This window comes from Anguilla rostrata, chromosome 19 (assembly GCF_018555375.3).
Source record: "Anguilla rostrata isolate EN2019 chromosome 19, ASM1855537v3, whole genome shotgun sequence".
NCBI lineage: Eukaryota > Metazoa > Chordata > Actinopteri > Anguilliformes > Anguillidae > Anguilla > Anguilla rostrata.
This window is the reverse complement of record NC_057951.1, coordinates 13,291,900-13,311,056: the sequence shown is the minus strand read 5'-3', so window position 1 is coordinate 13,311,056 and position 19,157 is coordinate 13,291,900. Positions and strand designations below refer to the sequence as shown.

The 19,157-nt window shown below is 48.0% G+C and overlaps 1 protein-coding gene and 1 long non-coding RNA gene across 2 annotated transcripts in view; one reads left to right on the top strand and one right to left on the bottom strand.

Moving 5' to 3' along the window:
* Nucleotides 1-19,157, top strand: part of LOC135245789 (uncharacterized) — a 50,882-nt gene that overhangs the window by 18,300 nt on the left and 13,425 nt on the right. The window lies entirely within an intron of this gene.
* Nucleotides 11,834-17,502, bottom strand: LOC135245788 (leucine-rich repeat neuronal protein 3-like). Its single transcript, XM_064319065.1, has 2 exons — nucleotides 17,174-17,502; nucleotides 11,834-14,320 (listed from the first exon to the last, which is right to left on the bottom strand). The coding sequence occupies exon 2, from the start codon at nucleotides 14,004-14,006 to the stop codon at nucleotides 11,880-11,882; it is 2,127 nt and encodes a 708-aa protein (XP_064175135.1). The 5' UTR covers nucleotides 14,007-14,320; nucleotides 17,174-17,502; the 3' UTR covers nucleotides 11,834-11,879.

Sequence of the window (19,157 nt, the reverse complement as noted above, 5' to 3'; positions counted from 1 at the left end):
AATCTGTTGCTGGAGAGGCGGAGGAAAAAAAAAATCTGCACTTGGTTTTTGCAAAACACAACTGTGCAAATGAATTTCACATTACTGTAGGTCACTGAATTAATTTTCCAAATGGAAAGCGGTGTGATTTCTTGTGGGGATTATGAGTGTGCGAGCTGTGTTTCCTGCGTTAACCCTATGATGAATATGGACATCCATCTTTAGTAGCATGCTAAATTAGCAGAAACCCCCTTCATACAGTATATTTGCTATTTTTGCATATTTATCTGTGAAGGACTGTTTAAATTCTGTCGTATTACGGTAACAGTCATAACTCAGCTTCCAGTGGCTTGTGTGAACAGAAGATCAGTGTAGCCTTTAACTGACTGCCTTTAAAAGGCACTTTTTTTTTTGGATTTTTTAGAAGAACTCTAAGCTAGACCAAGTTACTCATTAATATACAAGTTACCTTTGAGCAAGGTATCACCATTTTAACAAGTAAGAACAGTGCAGAATAATGGCATTAGAACATTGGCATTGGCTGATTTGTTTGTATTTCCTTTTTTATTTAAATAGTTTCCATTTTTATTGAAGTTGTCATTCCCCCACCCCCCACCCCAATCAACTAATTTTTAAAAAAGCTTACATTTTTCATCCAGCTTGCAGTAACACAGCATGCTGCGGCCCTTTTAATATTTATTATGTTTCGATCAAAGAGCACAGACGTCTCCTGGCGTGAGGCGATTACTCATACGGACGGCAGACGGCAGTTGGTGTTGGCATTTAGGAGGGGAAAGGCCTAGCAGTCTATGCTTTTAGTAAAGATTTCCTGTCAGCTGGAGGCAAAGCCGCCTCCCGTGCTCTGAAACTAATCCAAACTTAGTGACTTTGGGCTCACCTCTCTGCTCGGGGCAGCGGTAGGTAGTGCCCTGGCCTTTTTAGCATAAAGAGGGAACGCGCTCTGAATCTGATTGGCTGCTACACCCTTCCTCTACCCCATTAGCCTGGCTGTGTGTACTGAAGGAGCTTTGGCCATCTTTGGCCTTGCTGCAGGAGCGCTCCTGTACCTGTGGTAAAGAAGTGGAAAGGCCAACCTGTTGAAACTGATTTCCGGGAGACTTAACAGTCTATTTCTGGGAAGTTAGATTTTTGAGAGTGGGTTGGTGGGGGGAGTTATTTTGAGAAGAGGAGAAAGAGGGCAAAGTATGATATGACTTATCATTTATGTGTGTTGGGGTTATAATTGGCCTCCACACTCATTAGCTTAGTTAAGGTGGTAGCAGTACTATGAGGAGAGTTGTGCTTTATGGAGTTTTTTTTATATATTTGATGCAGTTTTCTGTATATTTGTCCAGCCAAAGTTGTTTTTTAAAAAGCGTTTCTTTTTTTGCTTTTGATTTGTTGTTGAGACAGCTTCTAAATTTCTCATGAAGGCGACCCTGGTGCAGAGGGAAATGCCAAGCTCTGCAGGAGATCTGTGAGGGAAAATTACCAATCATGACTTCCAATTATAATAAAGGACCTGTTTTGGATGTTTCTCATCGTTATGCTTGATTGGTGAATCAGTGCTCGGTTAGCGCGCGCAGCAGGCGATGACTGCTCCGATTACCCAGAAGGCTGTGTGGGAGTATTTCCTGTTAGCGCCGGGTCCTTGCCGTGTTAATTGACGGATCTGGGAACCGTTCTATCCCCCCCCCCCCTTAGCCACAGTGTTACCGTGACAGCAGAACTCTGCCGGGTGCATCGTCTCATTACTCATTACCTGGGCTGAGGATCACCTGGGCTGAGGGTCACCTGGGCGCTCTCTCTGCGTCTCTCAGCCCGTGACTGCCATCGGTCTGGGGTAGTACATGTCCCGCCCGGAATAATCAAACTCTTGGACGCCCTCCTGAGGTCGATGCGAAACTGCAGCGATGAAACGCGCCGTATGGAGCTGAGAAGACGGTGTGCGGGAAACACCGGCGGAGAGAGGAGGAGGCCTCTCCAGGATGTTGGGCCCTGCGAGCGGACGCAGCATATTGGCATTCTGCGGAGGGGAAAAGCCTGGCCGCCTCATCACTCAGTCTGAGTCACTCATTGACTTGACCTTTTCCCTCTGTAAGCCACCACCGCTCCATTTGATTATAATTACAGTCGCAATTAAGCCTGACGTCTCTTACATAGAGCGCGGCGGGGGGGCGGGCGGGGGGGCGCTGAGGGTGGAGATCAGGCCTTTTTTTTGCGTCGTGGCCTTTGATTGACCTGGAGCGGATGTACAAGCGCTCGGAGAACAAGGCGTTCCCGTGGAAAGCGCAGATGAGCTTGGAGTATTTCATTTTTTTTAATGTGTTGCTACCAACCCAACCAATTGTCAAGATATCGTGAATGCGACAGCAACCAGGACTGCACATGCAAAAATGGAGCAACTTACAGCACTCGTTATGACCTCTAATTCTGCTCAAAAAGCAGAGCCTTAAAAAAGGATTCAAGCCGGTGTGTAAACAGACACATTACTGATGTTAGGAATGCAATGGCAAAGGAAGACGTCGCATGCATGTGTATATGATGAGAGATTTATGGGCTGCTTATTGGAGTGAATGAGACCTCAGCAGCAGCAGAGGCTCCTGAAAGAGTCAGCCGGTGGAATTCATGCGCTGCACTATTACTGTGAAATATGCACGCAGTAAAGGCCACAAAAAGCCATTTTCCTGCCGGTCAAGATCATTTAAACATCCTGCTGACATTTCACTGACGCTTCCTTTGTACCTCACTGCACAACCCGGCGTCCTGTCATTTTGTGCCTTGTTTCATCCTTTATGACGGGACTGTGCAGCGCCTACCTGCAGGGCTAGCTTCAGCGGTGTGTCGTTTCCTTTTCACAGGTATTCTTCAGACACCGGAGCCCCTGCTTCTCAAAGCTGGCTGTGGGTCGATGTGGCTCCTGTGCCTGGAGCGCTGGAGTGCTCTCCTGAGACCTGGAACGTGCTGAGTACCGCCGGTCTCCACATTAGGAGCATGCCTGATGTGTCTGCGTCTTCTGAGTCGTAAGAGGACTTGACCATTTTTTTATTTATTTATTCTTTTTTTTTTTTTTTTGCTTTGCCCTTGACCTGCAAAATATGTAATTCTGGAAACTCAGCCTTTGCGTTTCTTAATCTGATTACAAGGGCGAATTATGGATCTGGCCTCCTTCATGTACCCCTCTGAGAGGGATGCCAAGAGGGGCCACAGATCCACTCGTGTGATGTTCAGTGGGATCAGAAGGTACTGTCTTCCAGGTGCGCCTTAGTCATCAATGTTGGCTTCTTTTATAGGAAAATTGACATTTGAGACAGACACACACACACACACACAGCTCCTCTCTGTGAGGCATGTACTGGGTAAATGGAACATGCTGTGCTCGAGAAAAATGTGAACAGAATCATATTAAAAATAAAAGAGAAATATTCAGCGCATGCATGCGCTGTGGACGTAAATCAGACTGAACGTTCCTGTCGCGGAGCTCAGAATGTCCTCACTTCCTGCACATACAGTTAAACCGTTTACTGACACGTTCGCTGCTCTGTAGTCTGTGCTCAATTGTTCTAAATGGAACGTCTTATTTGGAGCATGGCTTCCAAACTGGGGTAGGACAGCCCTTTAGGGCCCCTGCGATGTCTCGAGGGGTGTTTGGAATAATTTGTGTAATGCTTTTATTCAATGGGGCTCACAAGTTTTTAAATCATAATCTGCTCTCTTGAGTAACAGTTTAAACTTTGGCAAATGAGAGCAAGCACTCAGAAATGAGTTGCCTTCACATACAGTAAGGGTGGTCTTTCAACATCAACCAACATTGATCATTTGGTACGATTTGTTTTCATAGACTTGCTGAATGGTGCAAAGTGAGCATTTACTCCATCTCATACCGATGTCGGTCTGCCTTGTCCTTTCAATTTCTCATTGACGGCAGCAATGAACTGAACCTGAAGGGGAGTGAGCCTGGTGGTGCAGTGGGCTGAAGGGCAGCCCGGTTCGGCCCATGAAATTACAGTACCAGTGCTGTCAGCCCCCCACCCCACCCCACCCCACCCCACCCCAGCCCAGTCCCCCCTGCCCCTCACCCCACCCCAGCCCAGTCCCCCCAGCTTTAGTCCCTTTCTTCCTGAAAGCCGGTTTGATTTGTGACTTTCACCAGGGGGTGCGGGGGGGTAGATGTGCGTTTATGAGCTCCTGACATCTTTTTTTTTTTTCCCGCCATTTTATGCGTTTCCCCGCCGCGCCTCCCCGGCGGGACTTGGCGGCGCTTTTAATTGCGCGGGGGAGACGGCGTTTATCTGCACCCCCAGCGCCCGCTGAGTCAGCGCCTGCGAAGGATGAATGAAAGTCACGCTTGAAGCACGGCGGGTGAGAGATTTGGGATGGCGGGCGGGCGGGGGGTGGGCGGGATGGCGGGCGGGCGGGCGGGCGGGGGGGTGGCGAAGGATGTCACAGGGTGTCCTGCTTCCACTGCGTGCGAAGCCTCTGTGTTCTCAGGGTCCGTTGGTGTGATTTCATTCCTGTGATTGGGGGTCCTGTTGCGTTCAGTGGGGTTGAATGCATTTGCATTTTTATGGGGTGTTGGGTCGGGGGCTGGCTCGTCAGCGTTCCCGGGCCTCTTCCTCTCTGAGCTGGTCCTCGGGCGATTCTGCGTGATTTACGGTCATGTGAAGTGTTTCTAATGCCTAATGTCTCCGGCTGGACACATCTGCTCCTGGCTCACCTGTTTGAATTAATGGACTATAATACTGCAGTAAAATGGAAAGCCATTTGCAGTTTGTGAAAGCGCAGTATTTGTTACTGTGCTTTTGAAATGCCAAGTGCTGCATTTTACATTTGTCAAAATGACCGTAGAAATGATGTTAAGAGAATTCAGTTTCACCTCAAGTCATGTGCTTTGTAAAGTGAGATGCAGTTCACATATTTCAGCCTGATGTCTTTAGTTTGAGTGAACTAAAGTGATATTCACATTCATTTTTTGGGCCTTGTTTGTATAAGGGAGGGGGAGGTGGGGGGGTTATAAAATGTCAGTGTGAGTTCTGCCATCTGAACCTGATCATTGAGAGCTGGATGCAGATGCTTTCACCATGGCAACAGTTGGAGTTCTTATTGGCAGACACTTGGAGCGCTCATGGTGTGCACGTGCTCTGTAAGGGCCGTCGGACGGGTACGGGTTTTATTTCGGTCTGACAGGAGAGGGGCACGTTGAGCTCCGCTTGCAGTGCGGCAGACTCGTACAGGAGCCCAAGTGAAGACTGATTTATAACCCTGCTTTTCGCTGCCTGAGAAGAGAGCCATTTGTACTCTGGTCCATGCTTCTGTTTATTGTTAACCTGACAGGAAATCACATTTCTAACAGGTTCTTGAGATCAAAAAGCCATTTGTACGGACTGCTAGGGGGAAAAAAAAAAAAAAAAGTATTTTAAGAGTGTAACTGGAGAGAGTAATTGTGTTTCAAAGTGCAGGTGACTGTATTTTGCAGTATCCTCTGACAGAATAGCACAGGTTTGTTATAAATGCCCTTGTGTGTAATGTTGTTGGCCTGGAAACATAAACATGACGCTGCTATGTCATCGGTTCCAGCTCCACATGTACATGCAAGGGTACAGAATGCCCAGACGTGTAGGAGTCATTCACTTTCTGGGCTGATGCTCACATTGATGTGGTTGAGCCATCTTTGGGCCAAGAGGACCAAAATCATTCCTCTTGCAATATTTCAGGATGTTAAAATTCAACCTACCCACCGGGCATACACTCCAGCCTTGGAAATGGATTCAGTTACGCGTGCTGCGATTGGTCGGCCCTTCGTTGTCTGAAAGGGTGCCAACGCTGCCTTAACCCAGAAGCCTGAACACCGGCGCTGTTAAACGCTGTAAGGCTTGATGAGACTGAAGTCTGGTTTTTTGTTTTTTTGGCGGTGTCGTTGTACGTTGCGGCCTCTGTCCGACTCCTGTTGGCCCGAGCTTCAGAACTAGGTAGCGCATTAGCGTCCTGTCCTGTGGGGAGTTTTCAACATTATTAACGTTACCATGATGGATTTGCCCGCTGGTACTAAGCCGTGAGGATTTTGTCACTTGTGGAATTACTTTACTGCCACCCGCCCCCCCCCCCTCCAAATCCCAGATCAGCTTTCCTCCACTGTTCTCAATTAAGACACAATTATTCACCACTAGGTACCCGGTCTAATCAGGAATTTGGCTTCATTTTCCCAGTGTTCTCTAAGCTGATTGGACCGCAGACGTGATGCTGACCTGACAAACGGTGGTCTTATGTTGTCCGATTTGTGCCTCAATCGGTTGCTCCAATCAATCATTCCCATCTTAATGGAACCGTTAATGCAGTGCACCCAATTTTCACAACCCCGCTGTGTGGCACCGTGGTGCCCCAAGCAAGGATGTGCGTTATCTCCCATTAAATGGCTACTGTCATTAGTTTATGAAAATTAAGGGTCTTTTATGGTTATCCTGGGAAGTCTTTAGGATGGGGAAAAACTGTACCCAGATTTGTTTAAATGTAAATGTAGTGCCTGTGGCTAAAATCCTATCAAAGGGTCTGGAGCTGTTGGAGGCCGGTAATGGGGGAGGTGCAGTGTGGGTTAGGCACATTTCTAAAGTACATTAGCACAAATGCAGTGGAAAGGGGTTTTGTTGAATTAACTGGCCAGACAATATGTGCAAAACTACAACACAACCAGCCTGCATCTTATCCTGGGATTCACGTGGAATTGTTCCCCTGTGCTTGGACACAATAGAACTCGTTTTTTTTTGCAAATGTGCTATCAAATGGCTTTGTAAATGGGCTCCCTCAGGTATTCCTTTGAGTTCACTGAAGCGCAAACATATTTGTATGGAAATACAGAGCTCTAGAAAGCAGTTGTCTGCACTTTTTTTTTTTAAAGCATAATTTGTTGAATAAATTGAGCAACAAGTCCGCTTATCTTTTTTGAATATGGAAGTGTATGGCTTCTATGTGCATCCATTAAAATCTGTCAATGAAATATAAAATGTATTTACTTGAATGCGTTTTGCCTCAGTGTGTGTGTAATGCCTGTGGAACATTCTGGGCCCTCAATGCAGGGGTCTGACAATGTGTTCTTAAAATGGAGTCCGTCTGTTTTAGGAGTGGCTTTGTGTGTAACAGATTTACATTTACATGAAATTCATTCACAGAGTGTGACGATGTCTGTTTTACCTTTTATTCTCATTCTAAACATAGGGTTACTGTTGCTCTGAACCCCTATTTACACACTTGCATTGTCACTGTAAGTCCCTCTGCAAAAGACTACCTGCCGTATGCCTGTGATGTAATGTGCCATTGTTCTTCAGTTGTATAATTATGAAAATGTTCTCTCTCTCTCCATGTTGGTCTGGGTGGCATCAGTCCAATTTGCAGTAATTTGGCTGAAACATTAATCTTGCTGTAAATTCAGAAATTTGTGCTGGGACAAGTGCAGTAAAGCCACTCTCTGACCAAATGGCCTTGTGCCTCATGGCAAGTGCAGCTCAGTGTATTTACTGAACCCTGAGGCGTTTCTTAAGGCAGTACATGAAGCCATTCCAGAAGAAAGGCATTCAAATTAATCTCACGTGCAAGCGAGTGCTTAGCTGGAATTATTTCCGGTCCTTGTCCTCCCCACTGTGCACATATCCTGAAAGCTGTCTGAAATGCACAAGGGGGTTTGTTTTTACACCTCTGAATAAACAGATGCATTTCCAGGTTTAAAAAAAAAAGTGGATGTTTGACTGTTCAATTTTCACTTTTTTTGCGCATGGGTTGGGAAGTGTTTCATCCTGAAGTTACATGAGACTAATTGGACATTTGTGAAGGTGAGAAACAAATTAGCGGATGTGAGCATCCTAAATTAACCTGAGATTGCACCTGTTTTTTTTTTTTTTTTTAAAAACACCTGCTTAATTTTCGTTTTGACGTACGGATGCAAAGCTGTTACCTTCAAGGTGTCGATAGGAAGCTGAAAATGAATTGTTAGCTCTGGCAATTTGCACAGAGCACTGAGCTGATTGTGGACCGGAGAGTCCTACACAAAGTATACTACTTGCTTACTACTAATACAAGTTCACAGGCCCATGCTGTAGAGTTCATTGTTACCTGAACAAATGTATTCGGTTTTAACAGAATGTAGCTTCTGTTTAGAATGTAGCTTTATCTATCTTTATTTTGTACTGCAGTTTGCTTCAGTTTCCGCCATTTTCTTTTTCTTCAGTTGTGTCGCGGGCTGGGTGGTTCTGGCATGCAAGGGAGCCTCTTGCATATTGAAGCGGGAGAAGACTGATTCGGTGGAGAGAAATGGGCCTTCTTATCTGCTCCTGAAGGCCCCCTTTGTCTGCGACAGCCATTTAATGCCCTTGGAGATTACGGAGATGTGAAATGTACCGAACCATTTATTTCCTCTGATATCTGTGAATGTGTGGCTCGGCTGTCAGGCCAATGTGCAGGTGGTGCAGAGTCTGGCTCTCAACCTGAGAATGCTTTACTTTGCATTTGAAATATTTCTTGCTTGATCTTTCATGGTGCTGAGATCACATCTGCCCGGCCCTCAAAATGGAAGCAAATATGTTGAATGGAGATTGAGTAGGGGTGACTGTAGATTCTACTTGTAGGTGATTGGGCAGGTAGTGGTTATGGTAGATTTCTTTAGCTACTTATTCCTTATTTTGGTTAAATGGCACACAGTCTAAATGGTTACCTTGTGTACGCAGAAATAATGTGGAAAATGAATTGTACGCAGATTGGAGAGGAGGGCATCTGCTTTGCTCTTGACTGGAAGTATAACGAAGTCTTTAGCCTGTTTTATTTTTACCCTCTCCGGCTGCTCGTTCAAAGACTGACAACTTTATTAAAACAATAAAACTGACCGGGACGTTGGACATCACCAAAGAAGAAAACTTGAGTATAAAACTATGAGTAAATGTGTTATCAAGGACTGGATATGTTGGTTCTTTCCAAAGAACCGATTTTTGCTATCCTGTGCATTGTCTATTGCATTTCCCAGGTCTGAAATACATTTTCACTCCAAGACTGCTCTTGATCGTTTTTTAGTTATGAGCCCACGGGATTTCTCACACTTGCAGCAGTGTATTTATTGCCAGCAATAAGCATGTGCGTAAACACAAAGAACAGATGGATAAAGCCATGGCCGTGTCCAAATCTGCGCACTTGCCTACTATTGAGTATAGTTGTTGAGTACACTGGATGAGGAATTTAAGTAGGCAAAATTTTCTCTAAATGTAGTGTACATTAAATTCCAGGAAGATATGTTTGTTTCCAGGGTTTTGCTGAGTATATTCGGGAGCTTAATTTTCAGGAAGTAAACAACCATTTTGGTCCAATAAATTTGGTCCAGTCCGTTTCTGGTACACTAAGGTGCTGATGCTTTATTTCAGACTTTATTAAATGGCAGTCTCTTGCTGTCCTGTTTTTTAAAGCTGTTCTTGATGTTGTGGTTTGCTTTTGAAAATGAGCCATGGGAACATGGAAATGGTCTCTCCAGTGCCAATATTTATATTTAATATTTCAAAAAAAATGCCCCAGCAAAACTGTTACCTTTCTGTTTACACAGGTCCGTGCTGCACTTTCAGTATAAGTTCACAGAGGGGAAAATTGGTGTAATTCATAATCCAATTTAGCTTGCTTGATTGCGCAGCAGATGGCTGGATGTGACCTTTGCGTTCGTGTCATCTCATCCTTTAAAACCTCAACCTCCTCAGTCGCTCGTCAGGGTGGCAAGTATAAACACCATTAAATTCCTCCTGTCAAATCTCCGTTTGATCAAAATGAGTGTGGGTTCTCTTTGATTAAACGGTGAGCTCTGAAACACACAGTGATGCAGAATCTGTGATCCCTGTGGGTGTGTTGGCTCCAGAAACAAACTCAACATCTTTGATTCATTTTAGTATGTTCTTTAGAAGGTATCGTGTTTAGTGTGTTGGATGCACAGCTGTTGTAAATACAAAATGGAGTCCCGTTAGAGCACTGCAGGGGGTCTCATGGGGTGCTGCGCTGTGCTTCATAATGTTCGAGGTGCGTTTTAGGGAGAGAGGTACGCTTGCGTCTCCGGGACTGTGATTTTGGAAAACCGGGTGCTGAGGTGTGTGGGCTGCTTAACGTTTTCTGACTGCTTAGAGGGAACCGGTTGGCCTATTATTCACAACGGTTTGGGAGAAAAAAGGGCTTTCCTGCTGTCAGTGCACTTTGCGTATTGGGCTTGTGGACAGTTGCAGCAGTCTATTCTCAAGCCTCTTGTCGAAGCAGTCATCCCATTGTGGAGCGTTTTAATTTATCATCTAATTACCACGAGTGAAGCTTCTGAGCGCGCGGATAGACTTGGACGAGTGTGCCAACGCTGTATCATCTATACTTGACAATTTGCTAAATTAAAATTGAGAGGAGGAGAAATTGCATAGTCGCTTAGAGTACAAGTCCTTACTGCTATGTGAAACGGGCTCATCTGTATGTCAGTTTAGCCCTTTTGAAACAATCTAATAGTCTTAGTGACTCTAATTTTGTAAATTTCCTTGTTAAATGTACCTGTTGAAGTGAGCCCAACTGCCAATTTTGTTTTGTATTTTGTGTGTGGAACGCCCATTGTGATTACATAGCAGGCCGAACATTCAACCTCCTCTATCTCTGTTAGCCTTTTTGCTTTTTAAATGGGGGGGCGGTAGGGGGGGAGGTTGTGGCTGAAAAAATGATTAGTTAGGTTAGATTAGTTTTCACAGAGCCAGTAGTGTTATGTAAAATTCTGCTCAATTGTGCCGATGCAACTTAATATTCAGAAAGGCCTGTTTTAATATCACGGTTCGTGGACAGGGAGTTTGAAACTGCAGGGGTTGTTAAGTGTTTTGGGATTCACTGGGGAGACTTCTCATTTCGTTTTTCTGCATGGAGTAATTGGTGAAACGAAATTACTATGATTTTTTTTTTTCCCAGACAGGATTTGACTAATACAGACCTTATTAATAATATACGGTGTAATTTCACAAATGTGTAGAGAACTGTCCCTGCCTTCACACACTGGCACCAAACGAGACCACAAGGAAAGAAACGTCGCCTGCCTTTTTCTGTGAGCTGCTTCCATGCAGATTTGGAGGGGGGCACATTCTCAGGCCATTACGGAATGTGTTATTGAGACAGTGCTGCTGGCACATCCTTTAAGTTTAGAAAAAGGGATTGTATAATTGATCAAACTTGTTCATGCTAGGTACCCCTTGGAAGGTACTTGCTGATGGGGAAACTACATCTTTCATCCCATCTTTCGACTGGACGTGATGAAAGACTACCAGAACAGAAGTCAGCATTGGGTTTACGCTCAATAGAATATAGAAAAACCATGTATCCATAAATTACCCATTCACTGTGTGCAGTTTTTTTGCAAATGACAAGACAAATGTTTTTAAATAAAAATGTATATTTGACCATAAAATTCTTTCACATCATAGCCACTGGTCTACTCTAGTAGGTTTTCTTCCAATATGAATGACACAGGCGGCATTTCTAACGCACAACTGTACAATACAGCACAGGGTATTGCTCAGGACTACTGACAGTTCCACTACTCTTTATATATGCAAATCCGTTCCTCTCTCTGCCCCCCGATCCGGTCTCCTGGGGGCAGCCCGCGCCCCAGTAGTGTGCAGTCGCCTGCAGCATATGCCTGTGTAGCCTCTTCAGCAGTTTAGGCAACCCTGTTTACTCTCGGGGGTCCCCCTGTCCCAGAATGCTCGGCTGCTGTAAAGGCGAACTATGCAGTTGGCATAGGTGTGTGTCCATCCAGCATTTTCAATCTCTACTGTTTATTTTTGTAGAAAACCCACAATATTTTGGGAGAAATTTTTTGTAAAACTTTCTCTTTTAATTTTTTTTTTTTTTTTTTTGTTTTGTTACAATTTTTATAAGGACTGATTGTTTGGCACATGGATGACCGTGGCTTTGACCTCCACGGCGACGGGCAGGTCTTTGCCTTGGACCCAGAGCCGTGTGAGAGAGCAGTTCTGTCCCGTCCCCTGTCCCAGAGAGCACTCGGAGGGCGCTTTCGCCAAATCTCCGGAAACGTGCTGGTTCCTCAGGGTGGAGTACACGAGCGAGCAGGCCACGGAAACGGCCCCCAGGAGCACGGCGAAGACGGCGATCACCGCGGCGTCCTCCCACCTCTCCTGGCCCTCCGGGGGGCGCTGCAGCGCCGCGGTGGTGACGTTGACGCACTGGACGCTGTGCTGGCGGTGGACGCCGCGTACGTCCACGCACACCTCGTACCGCGTGGAGGGGTCCAGGTGCGTCAGGTTGTACGCCTTCACGTCGGAGGGCACCCTGGCCGTGAACGCCGCCGCGGGCCGGTTGCTCTCGGACGGGACGGTCGACCATTTTATCCTGGGGGCCAGGCCGCTTTGGGAGGCCTGCCAGGACACCAGGACGGAGTTGTGTCGCACGGCCACGATCTCCACGCTCAGGGTGCCGTTGGGCGACGGTGGGAAATACCCGTTCACCTCCACAGACACGGACCGGAGGTCGGCGCCCACCAGGTTGTGCGCCACGCAGGTGTAGACGCCGGCCTCCCACTCCGTCATGCCCTCTATGTGCAGGGTCCCTTCCGGGTGCAGGTGGTAGTGGTCCCGCACCGCGTTGGGCAGGACCCGGTCCCCCGCGGGCGTGACCCAGTAGATCTCGGGCTCGGGCTCGGCGAAGGCGCGGCAGTGCAGCGCGACGGAGCCGCCGTTCTGGGCGCCGACGTGGGACGGGAGGCTCCGGGGCGAGACCAGCGGCAGGCAGATCTCCGCCATCTCGCGGAAGTGCACCCGGCGCACCGGCTGGCCCCGGTACTCCGGCGGCTCGGCGCAGAGCAGCGCCTCGGGCTCCATGAAGCGCAGGCGCGTCCCGCCGGCGCTCATCCAGCGCAGGACGCAGTCGCAGCGCAGCGGGTTGCTGTGCATGCTCACCTCCCGCAGATTGGGCAGCGCCTCCACCGTGCCCCGGTGCAGGGCGCTCAGGGCGTTGCCGCTCAGCATCAGCGTCTCCAGCCGGCGCAGGCCGCGGAAGGCGTTGGGGTGCACGTAGGACAGCTTGGGGTTGTTGGTCGCCTCGATTTTGGTCAGCTCGGGCAGGTTGCTCAGGGCAAGCCTGTCGATGGACACCAGCTCCGGCATGCTGTTCATTCCCAGCTCCTTCAGGTGGAGCATGTCCGCAAAGTCTCCCCTCTGTATTCTCTGAATTGGGTTCTTGTTTAGGTCCAAAAACTTGAGGCTCTGGACCTCTTTGAGGGCGGCGTGGGGCACTCTGGCGAAGCTGTTGTCGTAAAAGGAGATGCTCTCCAAGCGATCCAGGCCGACCAGAGCGCCGTCGGGTAATTTTGACAGGTTCATCCTGGCCAGCATTAGGCTGCGGAGGTTTGCGAGCGGCTTAAAGTTCATGTCCTCGATCCTGCCAATTGGGTTCTCTCCGATCGTCAGGATTTCCAGCTTAGGGGTGGCCTGGAACCACTGGCTGTTGATCGCCTGCAGCCTGTTGGAGTTCAAGTGAAGCCTGAGGAGGTTCCACAGTCCCAGGAACCCCCCAGGGGCGATGGAGGAGAGCTGGTTGTGGTTGATGTACAGCTCCTGGAGGCTGTTGAGCTGTGCCAGGCAGCTGTTTGGTAAGCTGCCCAGCCAGTTCTCCTCCATGTGCAGGGAGAGCAGGTGAGGGAGGTGTCCCAAATCCAGGTCTCCCACGGAGGAAAGGTTGTTCTGGGACAGGTCTATCTCCGTGATGTTGGCCAGGTGATCCAGGGGCCTCTGGACGCCGGCGATGTTGTTGGTCTGGAGCAGTAGCACCTGGGTGTCGGCTGGCAGTCTCTCGGGGAGGGAGAACAGTCCCAGGTCGTTGCAGTCGACGGTCTGGGCTTCCATGTACTGGGAGCCGGGAGAGAACCAGGGGCGGGTCTCGCACGTGCACCGCTGGGGGCAATCGGCCTTCTCCCCCGAGGTGAGGGAGGCGGCCATCGTGAGCCCCGCCAAAATGCGAACTGCCACTGACGTGTCCTTCATCTTGACTCTACCCCCCCATGAGTCCCGTTCAGCTGGTGATTGGTCCTCACGGACTCTCCGCGGTCTTTAGTGCTGTTAACAAAAATTACAGATCCTTTTTTGTTTGTTTGTTTTTTTTTTTCAAGTGGAGCTAAACAAATGTGTATCTGTGGGGGCGGCTGGTATCTGAAGGCCGGTTCCCACGGCGACGCGGCGGTGTAAATGTTTTGGAGCGCGTGGACAGGAGCGGGCGCGGCACACGGCGATCTCTCTCCTCCCTCAGGACCGATCCCGCGATCTCATTGGCCATCGCCTTCACACACGCTCACCGCCATCTGGTGTAAAAAGAAGCGAAAGGCAGAAGCAGTGAATTTCAGTTTTTACTGCAAGCATGGGAGAGGCTGGCAGTCGCTCTCCACACTGCCCACAAGCACATCAGCTTATTTGCATTTCATTTAGACCGCGCTGAAACGGGTTATGATGATGTGAAATGACCTTTTGGTGCCGTATTGGCCTGCTTGGCAGATCTTGTCTGATGGATAACTGTGGCTGCAGAATTAAAGCAGGGCAGGAGGTTTGGATTTAGCTGCTGGGTTTTTGTTGTTGTTTTTGGAACACTGTTGCTGAAATGCCAAACTTTTTCAAACCTGTGCTTTTGGCCGCAGAACCAACCCAGCTACTGTAACAAATTAATGTTCTCACAGTGCTATTGTATTGGAAGTTTAGTCAGTCTTAGGACATTGCCACTGCATGGCAGCATTTAAGTGAAATGCATGCAGGGGCTCCCTGGTCCTCCAGTGTGTTAGCATGGCTTCCCGTTATTAACCTGTGACTCTGAGCTCGGAGGTGTACAGCGCGTGCTCGCTGCTCTGTTGGAGCGGGGCCTGGTTTTATAGGAAGCCCCGGGCAGTTTGAACTGACTTTACAAACTGCCGCTAAACGGATGATTAACTGCCGTTTCCTGCTTTATATGCCGCCCTTTGCTGCTCTGCCAGCTGATTTGTGGGCATAGGAAGCAAAGGTCAGTCAGTTCAAGACCGTCTACAATGCCCATGCTTACGATTGTTTGCCTGAGTGCGATAAATTGAAATTGAGTCTTGATCCGATTCTAATTGATACAACGCTTCTCTCTGTTTAGCAACTATTTGTCGATTTGAAGCAGAGCTAAGCTATTTGGTGTATATGGAGGAAGATGGATTTTTACCCAGAATGCTTTTGCTTTGTCATGGGTTCACTGCGACTATTTTGCTAATTTAATGGTTTTACTCTTGACATTGTTGCTTTTGGTGCCTTTTTAAATAATTTTTTTTTAGATGTTAGCAGCTGGGATTAGGCTTTTCCCTAAATTGAATCTGCTGGTTGCATGATACAGTAGCATGAGGTCTTTGGAGAAGCATGGCTGTCTGCTTGTGTGAATAGTGAATTAGCAGGCAATAGCACTACAGGGAACCAGCTCTCCCAGCAGATAAACCCGAGCTGTCACTGCTGCCCTGGAGCTGATCCTGCTGTAATAGGAGTCTGTGGTGACCAGACGCTCGTGTATCGTACGGTCTGGAGGAGTTAGACGTATGCAGGAACACGAACGTAAAGATTTTCTGCCTCTGCGTGGGCATGCAAGTTCTATTTTTCATAAACCTCCAGCTCCGGCCTAAAAGTGGGAGAATGATGCTGCCGCCACTTTCGTTTCTCTTTGTGGGGAAAAAAGTGAACGCTGCACGGAGTGGATTCATTTTGCGAGGAAATCCATTATCGTTGTCCCGAGGAGGCTGCCGGCACTCAGACTCCTTACCACAAAAAAAAATGATTTGGCTTCTTTGTGATCGATGCCATGCGACGCTCGCGCTCCCGCGTTTAATCCAAAAAGGCATCACCATTCTGTCACTCGTTTACAAGAATGAGGCATGACACGGTTTAAGCCTCTCCAAAAAAAGTTGGCAAAAATGAGACTCGATCATTGTGACAAATGCCACGTGGATGAAGTCTGCCTGCATGCTTTGATTGGATTTTCAAATGCATACAGGAGAGTGTGCTGTCCTGTTGCACATGCTCTTCATACCCTGCAGGTTTTAGGCTGGGTGAATGTTGGGGTAAATGTCCATCCACCCATTGAGGGGAAACCCTGGAGACTGGCTTAACCCTTTGAAGAGATTTTTTTCCTAAGTCAGTGTTCTAGAACTCCTTTGCTTTCAGTTACCAGTAGTGATTGTTACATCAGCATTAGAATGTTCAGCTAAGAACATTCTAATCGCACATTTGTCATCTTACACCTTAAAGGGTTAAAGCTACTGGGTTTTCTCTGGCAGAATTTAAAATGCTAGTTTAAAACACTGCAGTTTCAGATGGTGAAACTATTTACAGGGTGGTGGAGGGGCTCATTTTACCATGGCAGACAGGTCTTGGTAAAAATGGGGGGGGTGGAGGAATGACGTCAATCATACAGACTTAACCCTGTATGATCTGATGCAATGAATCCAGACAATTCGAATTTGACACTTTAAAGCTGAAGGATTTACAGACTGTGGCAAAGCAAGGTAAAGTGGAATGCAGTACACGGGCACTGCTGCATCTGTGAACGTTCGTGTAGGAGTTGGCAAATTTACGTTTTTATAGTGCAGAATTGTGTGCTGCACATGGGTGCTCTTAATGTGTTAATTGTAAAAACGCTCAGTGTGGACACCGGGGGGAAATTAATCTGGCTTCCAGTGCTGCATGGGAGTGTGTGTGTGCAGACGTTTGTGTGCGTTCGGTTTTGTGTGTGTGGATCCTGGCGGACTCGATGGCACTGAATGTTCATCTGCAACAGGGTGATTTAAAGGAGAAATGCAGCAGCCTGTTTAGTCACATAGTGGGGGAATGAAAAAAAAAAACGACTTCAGTCACACCGAGTACATCAGCCCCCGCATAGGTTCTGGTGCAGAAGTTGTGGCATCAAAGTGCGGATGTTTTTTGGGGGGGATGGGGGGGGGTTACATTTACGCCTATGGTATAGCTGTACACTCCAGGGGATACACACGCTTACGCACACACACACACACACACACACTCCCCCCTCTCTAAAACGCACCTCGAACATTCTGAGGCACAGAGCAGCACCGCTTGAACCCCCTGCAGTGCTCTAACGGGACTCCCACAGCCCCCCCCCCCGCTCCACCCCGACAGCAGGCAGTCTGAGAGTTAAAGGCACTCACCGGTTTGGACGCGCTCTTCTCCCCTTCCACACGACACGCAGACCCGGTCCTGTAATCCCCATCCAGAGCCTTGCTCCTGCATGCCAGTCCAGCTGCACACACACTCTCACACACACACACACACACCAGCGCCGCTCTCCACAGGTTCCCCCCGCAGCGTCCCTCCAGTCAGACGCACGGCCGCGATCCCAGAACACAGTCCAGCGCAGGGAGAGGCAAAGTCCTTTTTATTTAATCCCTCCTTCTTTTTTCCTCTCCTCCTCCTCCTCCTCCGCAGCGCTCAGCTCCGCATCGTTCTCCCCGTCCGCTGCCACGGCGACATGGCGCTGCCCGCTCGGCGGTCGTTAATATCCACCCCCCCGCCCCCCCGTGCAGCCCCCCTCCTCTCCCCTCCCCTCCCCAGAGAGGACCAATCGGCTGCCAGATCCCAGGCACAGTGCTCCCAGCTGCCTGCGTCTGGTTGGCTGAGTGGGCTGTCCATCAGGCACTGGGAGTCCTGAAGCATTCATTGGACAGACTGAGAGGTGGGAGGAGAGGGATGAGGCAGTGAGCCTCTCTTCCTGTAAGTGACAGTGTTCCTCTCTCAGTCCTTTATACAGTCTTCAGAGCTAACGTTTGCCACAGGTTCACCAGGTTTACTTTGTCTTTGGGAATGACACACACTTCCCTCTCTGCACTGCTGTCGTCCACCCTGCTGGTCCGGCACCCGGAAGCCTGTTAGCATGTTTTTGTATATTTAAAAAGAATTGTTCAAATGCAATTGAAAAACTAATTGGGGAAATGATTAATAGGCATGCATAGGTGTCACAGGATCAGAAAGTCATAAAACCATGAACGTTGGCAGGTGATTCATAAGTCCACAGCAGACCAGTCACTGATTTCTACATTTCTTTAGACAATTTCCACCCAGTAACAAACCAGCTATGTTATTTCCATTTTCCCCTCTTATCTGCTGAATTTATTGAATTTTGTACTGGGGTGTTTTGGAAATGCATTGTTAGTGGATAGAGGTTTCCATGGCATTTTTCTTCACTCCTTATCCTTGGAGGACTGCACAATTGGAGCTGTCCTCTGCACAGCAGAGGCTTCTGGGAGACGGGCCTGCCCCCGTTCGAGTGCCTGGTAATGGGTCCTAATGTTCTGCACAGGGATCAAAGGAGCGAGAGGCACAGGTTGCTTTTCAGCTTCCGTGAATTCCCATTACTTTCTGACCCTGTCATTCACTGCGCGTGTGATGCGTACAGAAAGACAAATTTAGGAACTGCTGGTGCATGCTTTTATGTGGAAAGGATATGCCCCTTTCCCAGTCCATTAAAATGTGACTGCTTTGATTGTTTCTTGCTTTGCAGAGCCCTGTGACAGTTACACATTTGAGTTTTTGCGAGGTTTTCTCCCCCTTGTTGTTCTGTAATTCCAGCCCAGTTATTTGGCTGAGGATCGTACGGTCCGCTCCTCTCCTCTCCCACCTGTTTGATCTGACATGCGGGGGGGGGTTCAAAGCGGGGGTGTGCTCTGTGACCCCCCCCAGCGTGGGTGCATGTGGCCTGTCAATCAGCACTATGTGCCATTCTCTTTGATGTGCATGGGGGAAACTCATTTCCAATGTAATCCTGCCTTTGGGGAATGGAGAAAAACCGCTTTAAAATTTAATGAATTGCTGCCAAAAAAAACAAAGTTAATTTTTAATGATGGAATGCTGTCCAAGGTCATTTTTAAGAAGGTTTTCCTTTTTTAACCTCGCTGACCAGCCAGCAATATGTCGCAAAAATTGCCTTGCTGTTTATCCACAATTTGTAAGTAAAAGCATGTCTTAAAATGTACTAATTTTACAGCGCAAGAGAAGATGGGACGGGGCTGGTTCATTTGTCAGCCAGAGTAATGCACAAGTGTGTGTCCTCTGTCCCGATTTGAACCGAACCGTTCGACTTCAAAGAGATCTCTTTAGATATCAGGGTGCGTTTTTGTTGGCTGCACTTGCAAAACC